General features: G+C 40.3%; 1 protein-coding gene across 4 annotated transcripts in view; it reads right to left on the reverse strand.

The window, feature by feature from the left end:
• Positions 1 to 1,820: 1,820 nt before the first annotated feature.
• FYCO1 (FYVE and coiled-coil domain autophagy adaptor 1) overlaps positions 1,821 to 16,044 on the reverse strand; it is a 70,551-nt gene continuing 56,327 nt past the window's right edge. For all 4 annotated transcript variants that reach the window (XM_089532790.1, XM_089532791.1, XM_089532788.1 and 1 more), the window contains 4 exons: positions 15,188 to 15,283; positions 12,710 to 12,920; positions 8,353 to 8,462; positions 1,821 to 7,025 (listed from right to left, as the gene is read on the reverse strand). In XM_089532790.1, the coding sequence (XP_089388916.1) occupies positions 6,950 to 7,025; positions 8,353 to 8,462; positions 12,710 to 12,920; positions 15,188 to 15,283 (493 nt within the window). In that variant the 3' untranslated portion in view covers positions 1,821 to 6,949. The remainder of the gene's footprint in view (positions 7,026 to 8,352; positions 8,463 to 12,709; positions 12,921 to 15,187; positions 15,284 to 16,044) is intronic.

The raw sequence follows: 16,044 nt of genomic DNA on the forward strand, positions 1-16,044 counted from the left end.
TTCAATAAAAATGTAGGACATTACCAAACAAACCCTAAAAGCACTCATATAAATATGAATTCATGCTTTTCAGTCAAGGTCAAAATGAAGGACGTTTTTGAATTCCTTCTGAACAGAAGGCTAAAATGTAGGACATGTCCTGGAAAAGAAGGATGCCTGGTTACCCTGAGTGCTTCATTATAGACCAGTGGTTGCCACACTTTGTTCTTCCAGATCATTTGGACTTCAGCTCCCAGAATTCCTGACTGCTGATCAAGTTGTTTGGGTCTTCTGGGAGCTGAAGTTTGGGAACCATTGTCATAGATGCAGATTGCTGGGAGGTGATGAAGAAGTGCACAGGCCTTCTCCAGGTAGATGGGACACTTTGTTGGTGTTAATTTGTTGTCAATGTGACTTCAACAAATAAGACCTCCTGGATGAACACTGGCCTTACTGGACATTAAGTAAGCCTGAACGTGTCTTGTGGGCACACAACAGGGACAACACCAGTTAATAAGTAACATTTGCACCTTGCTCCTGCCTGTAAGAATTTATAGTAGAAGAAAAGGGACTTTCTTCGGTTTCAAAAGTGAAACTATATAGAAGCAATTTAAATTTTAAAAAATCAATCACTATCAGTTAAGGTCACATTACAAGAGCTTGAAAACATCATTTATTTGGACTATAAATCACTGAATCATGAATCAGCAATCCAAAGGAGTAACCTTTTCAGTCTCTGCAAATGATGCAGTCCTATTAATATTGCAAACCAGGGAAAAATAGAATAAGAGTGTATCAGGTATAGGTCTTGAGGCTACATAGCCTGCACTTAGGTGATGAAAAAGAAAAAAAGGTGACAAGGGAAGGAATGGAATCTAGTAGCACCTTTAAGATTGATTCATTTTCTTATGAAGTTTAGGGGCTATCAGTCCACTTTTTCAGATGTACTGATAAGAGCAAAATTTTTATCCCACTCCTACTACTGTGCAACTATGGTTAAAATACTGTGATTTTAATACTGTGCTACCAATGTATTAAAGACATAGAAAGCTCATGCTGAAATTAATCAGTTGTAAATGTGCTGTAAGATTCCTCTTTCCCCTCTCCCCTTTTCCTTTTTATACTTTCCATTTAATAACATGGCTATCCCTTTGAAAACATTGGTAGTGAGAATTTTGATGGTATTACTCAACTGTATGTCACAGAAATATTTCAGCTTGGTAAAATTGTGCTGTTAGGTGCTAATATGTATTCTAAGGTCTAAAAAACAGGCATACTGGGAACTCCCTTTGCTAGCGACAGTTATTGTGCAGATGAATGGCCACCATCTTCATCACCTGGTGTATATTCCTTGTTTGAAACTCACAACTAGTGCAGCTTCCCTACAGACAGACAGGTCAGCCATTCAGCAGCTCAGTTGGTTGTCCAGAGATGGAGCACCCAGCAGAAAAGCTAGAAGCAAAAATTCATCTTTTGGTCTACCTGAGAAGCATATAAGGGCTCCCCAGAGAAGACATAGCCCAGTCTTTTGGTAGTCTTCCCCATTTGGGATCCCCGATCTGGCGAGGAAAGGGGTGGCTGCAGGCTGTTCCAAAGGGGTGGTATGTTGAGCCCCTCGGTCTCAGAGGAATGCAAAGGCAAACTCCCTCTGAACAAACCTTGCCAAGAAACCTTATGGATGCCATAAGTCAGAAGTGACTTGAAGGCACACAACAACAACCATTTCTTTTACTATTGTTGTTATTATTGTTGTTAATGATAAAAAGAATCCAAACCTCTGGAGTTCCGTCAGCCTTACAATCTGAACTATTTAATAATATAAAAACACACACACCAGTCACTTGAAATGATAGAGGTTTTTAATTAGTTCCTGAGCATAAAAAGCATCCAGAAACATTCCAATACAAAAGCCATCTGCATCCATAAAAATGTACATACTTAACATATACATGAGTGATTATTTCCCCTGCATAAGATCAGCTGAAATTTGGTGTCATTCTGCCACATAATAATTTTGGCAGATATAAAAGTTCTATCATTTTCTTATGTCTGAGGATTAATAAAACCATTCTGTGATTCCTACTAGAAAACAAAAGCTCAAGTCCAAAATTTGTTACTGATAAGTTTTGTTTCTTTGCAAAGCCTTTCATTGTTATTTTTGCATAGTATCTTTCTTCAGGTTAACAAGCCAACTTTCAGTAACAAGTACTTGAAAAATCTAGGAAAGAGAAGAAAAACCCAGCTATATCCTATTTTTTGTGCAGGTAAATTTGTCTTTGCAAAGCATGACATTTAGATGAAAGTCTCCTCTGTCCAGCAAAACTGAAAGGGTAAAACATGTAATCCTACTCTGTCCAGTGAGACATACATCTTGGTGGGTTGCATAGCTTAATGTCCTTATTTCTAGCAGCAAGAAATGAATGAATGGTTGACGTGTAATTCATTGTTAGCAGTATTTCTAAATGGAGGACTTGGATGGGAATTCGTGGCTGTCTAGATGTCCTTAGACTCTAGTTCCCATTACGTTCCCACAATGCAGCCAATTGTGAAAAATGATGGGAGTTGTAGTTCAGCAACATTTTAGGGGCAACATATCCCCATATTGTAGTAGGATGAACATTATCCTTACTGAAGTATACACTAGCCATAAAAGACATCTGTAAAACATTGCTACTGTAAATTGAAGAATCTGATAAATGGGCTAACTGGCTACTCATTACTGATTATCTCCAGGACAATGAACTGAACTATGCTGGATTGTCAGCATTAGGTCAGCTTTGAATAACAGCAATCTTCATTTTCATAATCAATAATTTTCTGTCCTGTATACTGAGCCGGTGTAGTAGCTTGAGTGTTGGACTAAGACTCTAGAGAGCTGGGATCAAATCCCGGCTTAGTCATGAAAACCTACTGGCTGACCTTATTCTCTCAGCCTCAGAGGGAGGCAAAGGCAACCCACTTCTGTACAAATCTTGCCAAGAAAACCCTGTGCGAAGTTCGACTTACGGCTGTCTCAAGTCAGAAGCGACTTGAAGGCACACAACAACACTGGAAACTCACTGATTATGACTTTTGAGGGACAGCCTTCTTTCTATGTAATTGTTTAGTTATACCATTTAGTTTCTGCTTTGTTTAGTTTGGACAAAGCCTGGAAAAGTTATTCATTGTATGTTGACTCTATGAATCCACCAACCAACATGCTTCTGGCTGTGTTGTCTCAAAAATCTGGAGGACTAGCATGATTGGGAACCTATTGATGAGTTTCCCCTGTCAATGAAAAGGGACACCCTAAAGATACTTTGGAGATGCAGCAACTGTGGGATGGACACCATGACATGAAGCCAACACTGCCACACTGTGTTTCTGACAATAAGGTTTATTAGTAAGTGTCTTCATTTAATGCTGGTTTAGCTCTCAAAGTGCACCCCGACCTCCACCCCTGATTCTTTGTACTGGATTCAGAGAAGCATCTTACATTAGAAGCCTCTTTCTCTGGATTCAACTCTCTGTGGGTATTTTAAAAAAGTAAATAATTCAAAACTAAAGCTTTACAGTAAAATACAAATAAACAAAAATACCCAGGCATCTTCTTCTTTCATCCGACTATGTATATTTAAAATCCATAAATTGGCATTGATAACAATGGGCAGCATCCTTTCCATATTTATCTGAATTGTGAAGCAAACACACTTTTGCAAAATTAGCAATCCATCCTCAAATCACAGCAAAGTCGACTGGAAACCTAGTACTATAATATTATGAGGATTTCAGTTCAAAAACCATTACATATTGCACAGTCCATGGCAAACTCTGTTTCAGCTTATAACACTGAAATTCCTATTGCTTTTCAGTTCAAAATAAAAGACACTTCTGGCACTTCAATAACAACACCATTAAATCATTCAGTGGCAAATGCACAATTTGGATGCTACCACCTCTGTGATTACTACTTCATCTTCTACATAATATTTTTAACTGTATCAGGCAACCCATACATCTCAGCATAGTAGAAAGGAATAGGCATATTGCAGGAACACTGTGCTGGTACAACCAAAAGGTGCACAGGTAACACATGGCAGTATCATACAACTAACTAAACCCCAACAGTATGCCACACAGCTTTGATTAGAAGAACAAGTACAGAGCAAGGATTTGTAGGGAAAAGTAAGGAAAAGAAGAAGAAAAGTAAGTCCAGTGTACCCTATGTTCTGTCTGTGAAAAATATTATTATGAATAGCTTAAGTGAGTTACAGTTCCATCATATAGTAATTCCCACTCCCCACACATTTTAGCATCTCTTAAACAAAGGAACTGGAGGACCTTCCTCCTTTACTCTCATCATGAATCAGTCTCCTTGCCAGAATAGTTGGGAAACCTTTTTTTTAAAATGGCTTGTATTGTAATTTAATGAGTCTAAAGAGTGAAACAGCCTGAGCCTTTTTCATATGGGAGTAAAATATATAAGGGAAAGACAAACACACACTTAATTCATTTCAGAGTATCTTTCAAATTAAGTGTGTGGTCTGTTAAAGTAGTTGTTAACAAACCATAATATAAATAAGGTGTGATATACCCACCCTGTTTGGAAGCTGGGGGCACTTCAGCTATTGGGGGACTACATCTCCCATCATTCCACATCACTGGCTGAAAGTGACAAGTGAAAACAGTCAGCAATTTGCCAGTTTTGGAGCTAGTGAACTTCAGACCTGTTTTATTCCTAACAGCATTTAAGAGTTTAAAAAATGTGGCCATTTAAAAAACAAATACTACAGGATCATTTTGCTAATATTACCAGGGCCAACTGATATACCATTATTAGATGAAGTTTGCTACATTATGAAATGGTAAAATAAAATTAGAACAAAAAATCTACATTCATATTCGGTTGTTTAAAATTAGACACTTTGTTTTACTCATTTCATAACTGGATCTGTATATCACCACCTTGATCAGCAAATTTGCTTTTATAAGACAACAGCTTCTAGAATGTTCCAGCATCCTGGAAGCTGCAGTCTTCATAAGTAACTTTTCTACACATTAGTTCTATATAGTTCTTATGGAAATAAATCTCACCAAAATGAATGAAGCTTACATCTACATTTAGGTTTCACTTGCCAATCAAGTTGTGAAATATGCTTTACCTCAAAGGACTGGGGCTGCTAGAAGAGTGAGAATGTTTCTTCATCAAGGAACAAATCGATGCTGGTATATTTTTATAAACGTCCCAAGTTAGCTGAACAGTTAGCTGGCCCAGAATCACTTTCACACAATGTATGGTTGTGATCACAAGCAATAAACTGCGTTTGGGAAGTAGAAAGGCATGAAGAATCACTCTGCAAAAATCTTGTGCGACGACCATCCACATACTGCCTGGAGTTTAACTCCATGTAGAACATATCTAGACTGAACCCTTGCTATTAAAAAATAATAATTTTTGATTTTGCAGAGCTGTACTTGAATTCCATCTCTTTTGCTGCATTTAATAGAAAATAACTAGCAGCAGAAGCAACACTATTTTAAAATCTTCATATAAAACTTCCTACCTAGCACATCAAAAGTATATTTCATATTTCTTAGCCCTTTGAAAATGTATATATTGATTGTGCGCCACTGTTGCACCAAATGCACCACTGCATAGCTATTTTTTTCATTTAGATAAACAAAATGGCTTGTGAACAACTGGCATGTAGGCCAGAATCATTAGTGTTTCTATAAAAGTTAGATTTCTTTTTGTAAGTGCTTACATGTTAAGTGTTTTTTTTTTAAAAAAATTATTGCATAACCCTAATAGGGCTTCAGACACATCTGTAATATTAGTGCTCTCATGTACATATAAATAATAAGTTGTGGCTTTGGGACCAGGGAATGAAGGACAGGCAGTCTAGACCTTTTTGAGGCCTCTTTCCCAGCTATGGGGGAAGGGCCGCTGCCGCCGTTTCTTGTGCTTTCGGAGTGGCGACTAACGAACAAAGAGCCGCAAACATGCCAAGAGGAACTTCAATCCAAAAGAAGCCTCAAAGGAAACATAAACGCAAGGAGTGCCTGGGCACTACTTCACTCAGTAGCTGCGTACTATCTGAAACGCTGAATAAAACAAAGCGAAAGGACATGGCACAGTTCCTTGTTTTGTTTTCAAAGATGTGTTAAATTGTTTTGAACTGTTTAGAATTATTACATTTTTCAATTTCTTATAAAAATTACTCTTACTTTCAGTTGGTGCATAAACTCCAACCACCAATATTTTTTGTTCTTGTAGTTCAATTTCTACAATTTCCACTATGTCCTTCTCCATCTGAAAAAATTTCTCTAGCTGTAACTGATGTTTTAACATATGGCACTATAAAGTGGACCCTTGTTATACGCTGGGGTTTGGTTCCAAGATCCCCTGTGGAAAACAAAATCCATGGATGCTCAAGTCCCATTAAATATAATGACATAGCAAAATGGTGTCCCTTATAAAAAATGGAAAATCAAGGTTTGATATTTGAAATTTATACCTTTTTGAACATTTTCAAACCATGGGTGCTTGACCCGTGTATAAAAAATCCATGTATAAGAAGGGCCTACTGTACCTTTTTTCCCTTTTGGATTAGTTGATAAAATTCTTTCCCAAATTTCCTATTTTTTGAATATTTTTCTTCCCCTTTTTGATTTTAATTTCTTGTAGACAAATTATATCATATTAATTTTTTTCCAAATAATGAAATATCTTCTACATTTTGGAGCCGAATTAATCCTTTTTACATTCCATGAAATAATATCCATTTTAATATCTTATTAAACTCATTTATCCTCTCTCAAAAGAAAGAAAAAGGAAAAAATATTGTATTGTTATAAGGCTACCCCTATGTTTTATAATGGATTGGCATCTTGATTTCAGAAGCCAGGAACTTTTTACTGTACATAAATAGTGTTTTTTAAAAATATAATTTGAAAAAATACAGTATATAAATATTACATATATTCAAGGCTATGGAAAATCACTTCCATCGTAGATTATTGGGCGTTGAACAGCTAAGTGAAAAAATACTTTCTTTGAGATAAACCTGTAGGGAAAAACAACAAAAGAAGAAACAATACTTGAGCTGAAACAATAAAGTAAACTCATCTTGGAAAAAATGGCTGCATATAGGCCCTATTGAAATCAATGCTGCAACTGAACTATTACTATTCACTGCCTCTCTATTAGTAGTAGTAGTATTTAAACAAGATCTGTATGCTTAGAAATAAATCTCATCGACTTCAAAATAATTAATTCTCAAGTATGATTTAAGTTACCTGATTTTCAAGTTACCTGATTTATCTACTGACCTTTAAGATACAAAGAGTTTGGAAATATTGTTTTTGGACTACATTCCCAGAATCCTGCAATGGATGGAGGATACTTGGGAGCCATAGTCTAAACATAACATTTCCAAGTTCTGGGCAAAACTGTTCCTTCAAAGTGATGTATGAGATTTTATAAAATATCATTATCATCATCACCATTCAATTAAAACCATACCCCAACTCCTTTAAAACTGAACAGTTGCTGTTAAAACATCAAGAGTAATTAATGATAATCTAAACATCCTGAATGCACTTGAGCTTGCTTGGGCTCAGAAGCTAAGTAGGGTCATATTAGCAATAGTTAATATGCTAGTATTTTCTAGTATTTGGAAGAGAAACTGCCAGAGAATACCTGGTGCTTTAAGCTATATTCAGAGAAAGGCAGTGGCAAACTTCCTCTGAATAAATCCCGCCAAGAAAATCCTATGATAGGGTTGCTATAAGTTGGAATTGACTTGAAGGCTCATAACAATGACAAAATGTGCTTAGGACTGCCATCTAAAAGAGCAAAACACCTGTTTTTAAAAACCAAAATTTCTATTCCCCTTTAGACCGAGACTTTAAAGGTGGATTACCACTGCAGAAATAATCCAGTTTGACAGTACTTTAACTGTCATGGCTCAATGCTATGTAATCCTGGGATTTGTAGTTTGTTGTGGTACCAGAACTCTCTGACAGAAAAGGCTAAATGTCTCACAAAATTACAAATCCTGGAATTCCATAGCATTGAGACACAACAGTTGGTGAAAAACTGGATTATTTCTGCAGTGTGCTTGCAGCCTTTGACTAAGTCAGAAGTTCAATGCATGACCTTTTTGTGAGAGAAAAAACAAAGCTGTACCAAATATCTGGATGCAAAACTTCAGAAAGAATAGGTTTGAAACATCTGTTCAGACATGACAGCATATTCCAAAAGGGTTACAACTGTACTTCTTTAACTTCAAACTAAGGTGGCCAAGTGTAAAATTGGGAATTCTGACAGAGGAAATTCCATCTGTCTTTTGTATATGGACATCTTTTCCCACCCATTCCAGATACACCAACCTTGAGAAAGTGTTGTCAAATATCAGGATGTATATCCCAGCATGTCTCACTTTCACCTTCCCGCGTATAGTTTCCTTATGAGAGTTGCAGCGAGTCATAGGAATGAGAACCTGCAAGATACAGAAGAGCAAAATGTGAATAAATTTCTTCTTGCAAGGATTCTGTCTGTCTGTCTATCTATCTGTCACTATCTGCTGATCCAAAGTGGCCATCTTTTAACCCAATGAGAAGCAACATGTGCTGGTTATAATCTGCAAAGCCCTATATGGCTCAGGTCCAGGCTATTTGGCAGACTATGGGGGTATACAGACAGCTCAACAGGGGCAGCTATATGTCACCCCTGGAAGCGCTGGGTTGGGGACATGGCAATTGCATGCCACGCCCTCCAACCTAGTGTAAAAAGGAGCCACGAAATGTGGCTCCTATATGCGCCATACAAGGGTGCTATAAGCACCCCAGTGTGGCATTATGATACCGTTCGTGTGCAGTGCTGTTTGAGTGCTGTGTACAAGGAATGTCATCATGGCACACACCATCTGGCCTCGCTTTAATTGCAGGGACATGGAAACTGAGCTCCTATGTGGATTTAACTGGAGGAAGCCCCAGTGGAATCATTTGAACAAATAAGCACAGGATTTGAAGTCGAAGCATAGGATTGCACTAACCATCAACAGCAGGAAGCAACATACCAACCCAGGATCCAATGAGCTCCTTCAAGTGTTTTGAAGGGTTTGGACATATCTAGTGGTTTCACTTTTTATTTTTGAATAACATTTGACCAGTCAATCCATCTAGCAGTCTCTTAAATGCAGGGAGTCACCAGAAGAGGTCTCCTGAACACAATTTCATGCAATGCATCTGGGAGGTGAGATTGCACTGGATACTGGATTGACTAATTAGGGGGAGTTGAAATATTGCTTTTAAGGAAAAAATTTTTGAAATAAACATGACAATCTTATTATGCAAAGCATAATTACCTGTCATACTATTGTTTGCTAGGCCATTTTGAAAAAACTGGGATGCAAAAAGTGTAGTGGTTGCTGCTGCTGCTGCTGCTGCTGCAGCAACAACAACAAACTCATGAGCTCCAATGAGTCAGGGGTGTCACTGAGGGTGTGTGTGTGCAGTGTTTATGGGATGCACCGGGTTACATCCTAAGTGAGGGGTGACACCACTGTCCCCCAAACAACTGCCTTTTGGCAGAAATGGGCTGTGGAGTTTGCCTGCATCCTTTTAAAATGCTGAAGACATGGTGTAAATGTGGCAAGGCTCTGTGAGAAAAGAAAGGAGAAGCCCCAGGTTTTCCTTTTTAAAATTACATTTTAATTTTAAAAAAAAATCTTATAAAACGTAACATTCTACCTCACTTTAACCACATGAAACAATGCACAGTGGGCCTTTGGTATCTGTTTGGTTTGGTTTCTGAATGTTCAAGTTCCATTAAATACAATGGCATAGTAAAATGGTGTCCCTCATATAAGATGGTGAAATCAAGCTTTGCTTTTTGGTATTTATATATTTTTTGAATATTTTCAAGCCATGGGTTCTTAAATCTATGGATAAAGAATCTGTGGATATGGAGGGCCGACTGTATATGCAAATATATTTAGGATGTATGTATGATACTGTAATTAGAATGTATTAGAATGGTCCACCCTCGAAGGCTGATGGAACCCAAAAGGTTCCAGGAAGCCTTAGAGGGGCACATGGTTGGAAATGACGGTGACTCTGTTGACGCCCTGACTGGTATCTGGGATACCGGTCTTTCTAGGGCTATACACAGGATCGCTCCCAAGCGCCCTCTCAGGCCTGCTTCCAAGCAAAAGCCCTGGTATACGGAAGATCTCAGAGCGAGGAAGCGGGTTCTGCGACGGCTAGAGCATCGCTGGCGGAAACACCTATGCTTAGCCGACAAGACTCTCCTAGACCGCCTTTTGGAGGACTACAGAGAGGCGATACGAGCAGCTAAGAACTCGTTCTATGGTGCTCGTATCGTGTCCGCGGAGTCGCGTCCAGCAGAGTTGTTCAGGGTAGTCAGGGAGCTAACTCAGCTCCCTCCTGCCCCGAACCAGATCCTTGAACCTTCTAAGGCCTGCTGTGACCAATTTAACAACTTCTTCGCGGATAAAATCTCTCGGATAAGCGAAGGTCTTAAAGCCGGCATTAGGGCAGAATCCAGAGTAGAGGTGTCCAGAGCCTCCGTGAACTCTATTAAACTGGATCAGTTTGAGTTGGTTAGTACCGATGATGTGGACAAGATCCTTGGAAGTGTTCGGAAGACAACCTGCTCTCTCGATCCCTGTCCCTCATGGCTAGCGGCTCAGGGGGGACCGGTGGTAACTTCATTGTTACACCGGATTATAAATACATCTTTGAGGGACGGGCAATTTCCATCCAGCTTAAAATTGGCCATAGTAAAACCGCTGTTAAAAAAGCCCTCCCTCGACCCCCTGATGCATAATAATTATCGGCCAGTTTCGCTGCTGCCATTTTGGGGGAAGGTGATCGAGAGGGCGGTTGCAATCCAGCTTCAATCGATCTTGGATGAAACGGATTATCTGGACCCATTTCAAACCGGGTTTCGGGTGGGTTACGGGGTTGAGACTGCCATGGTCGCCTTGGTCGATGATCTCCATCTGGGCATTGACAGGGGAAGCGTGTCCCTGTTGGTGCTCTTGGACATCTCAGCGGCTTTCGATACCATAGACCATGGTATCCTTCTGGAGCGCCTGGCAGAGGTGGGAATCGGGGGCACTGCGCTCCAGTGGTTCTGATCCTATCTCTCTGGGAGGTTCCAGATGGTGCAGCTGGGAGACATGTGCTCCGACAAGAGGGCCCTTACATCTGGGGTCCCTCAAGGAGCCATTCTGTCTCCCATGCTTTTCAACATTTACATGAAACCGCTGGGAGAGATCATCCGGAGACATGGGGCGCGGGGTTATCAGTACGCTGATGACACCCAAATAGTCTTCTCTATGTCTCCGACTGATGCAGTGACTGGGGATGGCGTCTCTCCTCTTGTGGCCTGTCTGGAGTCGGTAATGGGCTGGATGAGGGAAAACTGACTCAGTCTGAATCCAGAGAAAACGGAGGTGCTCGTGATAGGTTCCCCCGGCCCGGGGATCGCGGTGGTTCCACCTGTCCTGAACGGGATCACGCTTCCCGTGAAGGACTCGGTACGCAGTCTGGGGGTGCTCCTTGATTCGTCCCTCCACCTTACAGCTCAGGTGGATGCGACGGTCAGGAGCACCTGTTATCAGCTTCGGCTGATTCGCCAGCTGCGTCCCTTCCTGGACCGGGGGCACCTTGAAACAGTAGTACATGTTCTGGTAACCTCTCGTTTGGACTTCTGCAATGCGCTCTACATGGGGCAGCCCTTGTACCATACCCTGAAGCTACAATTAGTCCAGAATATGGCAGCAAGGCTGGTTACTGGCATACCCAGAGCCAGCCACATAACACCAGTGCTTAAGGATCTGCACTGGCTGCCGATTCGCTTCCGGGTGCAATACAAGGTGCTGGTTATTACCTATAAAGCCCTAAATGGCTTGGGCCCAGGATACCTTGAGGACCACCTCTCCCCATACAATCCGCCCCGCGCTCTCAGAACATCTGGGCGGCAGTTATTGAGGGTCCCAGGGGCCAGACTAGTCTCCACGTCTAGGAGAGCTTTCACCACCTTGGCCCCGACCCTCTGGAATTCTCTGCCCATCGAGCTCCGCTCGGCCACTCCCTGGCCCAGTTTAAAAAGGGGCTTAAAACTTTTCTGTTTAAATCAGCATTCCCCGACACAAGCCCCAATTAGCTCTTCCACCCCCCTAGGCCAGCAGTGGCAAGCTGGCTCGACTGTTTTAATATGTTGTAATTTTAAAGTAAATGTAATTGATGTATTGTTTGATGTTTTATGATGTTGTACACTGCCCTGATTGTATAGAAGGGCGGTATAGAAATAAAATTTTTATTTTTTATTTTTTATTAATGTGGGATGACACCATGAGTTACCATACTGGGTGACACCAACCCTAATGATGCCACTGACATAGGTCTCTTCCTCCCCACTTTATCCTCAATCTACAGCCCTCTGAGGTTGGTCAGGCTGAATCTGAGTGATGGGCCAATGAAGTTTCATGGCTTAGTGATAACTTGAGCCTCGGTCTCTCAAGCCCCAGTCCAACACTCTAACCACATCATACAGGATTCCTAATATCACTTACTACTAAGAGCTTATTGGACTTTGAAAGCTAAGAAAAAGAAGTTTATTCTTATTTAAATAAATTTTGTTTCCTATATTATTAAGGGCAAGGTTAAAGTTAGTTCAGTAGAAAAGAATAATAACATTGAGATCCAGTTGTCTTACTTTACATTGATCCAATGGCGTTTCTTCTGATTCTTGGTACACCACACTGAATGCAATGCTCTTTGGATCTGATGAAAATACCCAGCTTATTGTAAGGCCAGTTTCTATCGCAGTGATAGGAATAATGCTGTAAGTATTTGATTTAATGAACAGTTCTCTGTTAGCTTCTCCGAACTTAAAAATCTCCTCCACAGTGAGCGGCAGCTTTAGCCTGAGAAAAATAAACAGAATGTGTAAGAGAGTTCATGAGAGAGCATGACCAGTGCTATATCTGATGCATGCATGCATATGAAATAAGAAGACAATGCATTAACAAGTAGTGCTTCCAGGAAGCTCCTGGGAATGTATTGCTCTGCTTCGTAACTAATGAAGCAGGAAGGGTCATGCTTTCCAATTACAAATTAAAAATCTTGTTCTTTAAGAAAAGCAGTATGTCTTTATGGTCTTCTGTGGTGCTGGTAGGGAGGGGATGGGGAGCTTTGGGAGCAACAGTTAAAAGCACATATGGCCTTCAATGAAATTGGGGGACAATCTGTCCCTTACTCAGTCCTACTTTAGTTCTATTTAAATCAAAGGGGAAAACTGGTTGTAATTAATGTGTCTTAATAAGTCATGGGCCGTGGTCCACGGCCAAGTATAGTATAGTGGTCCCTTGCCTTACGCAAGGGATCCATTCTGGACCCTGCCGCGTAAGGCACGTTCCACCTATGCTTGAGCCCCATTGAAAATAATGGGGCTTGTGCACACAGTGCACCATACAAGAAATGGCATGGAGCTTTCAGCATAAACTGAAAGCCGCGTAAAAGGCACCTGCATATGACACGGGCATACTGTATATATCTGAGTTGCCCTTTAAGTGCTATAAGAGATTCCTTTTATTACATCGTTCACTGGTATCCCACACTGTCTTTAAGGGGTTTAAAGTGGGGTAATCCCAACTCTAGTATTCCCTGTCATCACAACAATAACACTTAAGGCAGATTAGACAGCAATATGGCCATTAACCCAATATGCTTTTTGTGATCAAGCAGGTATAGGAGCCAAAGATTTCTCAGTTTAATGCTCTGGTTTTTATTAAGATTTCCTCACTCCTTCTCAAGAGCTTGCAGGGATGGGGGAATATATTTTTTACTACAACTCCCACAAATTCCCAGGCAATGTGATGCTGGCCAGAGAAGGCATCCTGGGAATTGTAAAATTTCCCCCTGCCCCACATCTCTGCTTTTACTTACTCTGGATTGATGGATTCATCATAAGCGAGATCAACAGATCCTTTGTTCCTATACAGAAACTAATTTCTTTGTGTGGTGCAAGTATTTTCCAAATGCTTGAAATATGGATATATAAAAGTATGAACACAAAACATAATTTGCACCTAAAAATTGCTTGTACACATAGACACAAATTTGACATGATGGTGGTTTTGGTCTGTGGCGACTTTAAACCATTATTTCTTGCCTCAAATAAAAAGAAAAAAGGCCTCTAAAGTTTCAGTTCTATCCCCACAACTGGAGGTAAGCCCCACTGAACTCTTTCACCTTGAAAGGGTTGGCTTGTGGAATTGGTTTTGTTCTTCTATTTTAATGGTTATGTACTTACAGCTCTTCTTCCCACTGATTAGGCAAACTAGTTAAAACCTCAAATACAGAAGACAATAAAAATGAATCATTTTTATTTTTAACTTTATTGTAATGTCTTACTCTTACTGCCATGTAGACAAAAGGGCAAGTTAAAGACCACCCAAACAGGGCGGATTGGAGATGCGCTGGAGCTGGTTGTTCCAGAGCTGTGGCAATCACACACTGCCCTGAAGCCAGACCAAATAGGAGTGGAAAAGATCCGTGCCATTTCCTGTATGGCGCACTGCATGCACAAGCACCATTATTTTAAATGGTGCTTGAGCATAGGAGGAATTTGCCTTATGCGGCGGGATCTGGCACAGATCCCCCTTATAAGGCAAGGGGCCACTGTACTGTATTGGTAAAAAGCCACTTTAAGCAGCCTGGCTGCAACTCCAGGGTGGCTTCTGGGTGCTCCAACAGCGTGCAAATGCCATCCCCCCCGAGTGTCCAGAAGCCGTCCCTGTGTGATTGGCTGGGTGGCTTCCAGGCATTTTGGGAGCATGCTGCATGTAAACGCCATGCTCCCAAGCTGCCCGGAAGGCAGCTTAACTTGCCAGTCTGTCCCAGCCCTTAGTATCAAGTACTGCACATTTTGAAAATGAAGAGAACATGGGAAATGGATCTCACATTAGCTAATACAGTATCGGCTTTGCTTTGTATTCAGTTTTGTCATCAATTGCACACAATAAAAACCCAGTGGAGTCCTATTCACATGTGTAGGATGCAAATGCAGGCAATGTCATGCACATGCACTTAGGAGTCAACTCCACTAAACTCTATGGAAATTGCTTCTGAGTGGATATGATTATGTTGTTAATCTTTAAAAATGAAAGACTGAAGAACATGTTTTGCTTACATCAGTTCTCCTGACTTCAGCAAGCATATTTCTGCATCTTGGGTCATCTGCAAGTCATCAATCTCATCAAATGTTGAGGAATTATATGTGCTGTTTCTGTGACAGAGAGAAAACAAGATAATCATCCAACTTATTCCAGAAACTGATTATTTTAAAAATCATCTAAATCTAACAATGATACAGGAATTGTATGGAATTGCTTTCTCCCATATTCATTTTTTAAAAATCAAGTTATTTCTATTCTAAGGCAAATTCTTGGTAAAGTCTTCAAAACTAAACTGAAATGATATTCTTTCCCTTCTGCCCAATTCAATACACTAAGCTATTCTCAGCATGGGGAGGACCATGTTACCATATATATATTTAAAAGATGAAGAATCTCTCTCAAAGAAAGAGACTGCCAGCTTTAATTCATCACCAATGTAGAAGTAAGACTTCAAAGCCCTGGATCAGGTTAGACAAAGTGGCCAGTTAAAGTGTCTCTTATATTAATTAAAAAAACCTCAAACTCTTTCAATCCTGAATAGGAATTTGAACATTTGGGCATTTCTTTAAAAAAAAACCTCACAAGAGTTTCACCCATCCCCAGGAGTACAGCTACAGTATGGGTGGTGGATGCGTGCAGACAAAACGAAGACATTGCCCACACACACAAAAACTCTTTCCCTTAATTACATTTTTCTTCAGATCCCAAGTGTCACAGTAAGATAAATCTTCTTAAACAAATAGAAATACAGTTGATTTATCCAAGAAAAGGAGCGGGCACAGTTTCCAAGCGAGTATGAACACAGCAAATATGAGTTCAAAGTGTGAAGAATTTTCAGTGTCTTGCTCTCTGCAATGATAATATCTGGAGA

This window comes from Sceloporus occidentalis, unplaced genomic scaffold (genome assembly GCF_023333645.1).
Source record: "Sceloporus occidentalis isolate IW3139 unplaced genomic scaffold, rSceOcc1.0.p SCAF_7, whole genome shotgun sequence".
NCBI lineage: Eukaryota > Metazoa > Chordata > Lepidosauria > Squamata > Phrynosomatidae > Sceloporus > Sceloporus occidentalis.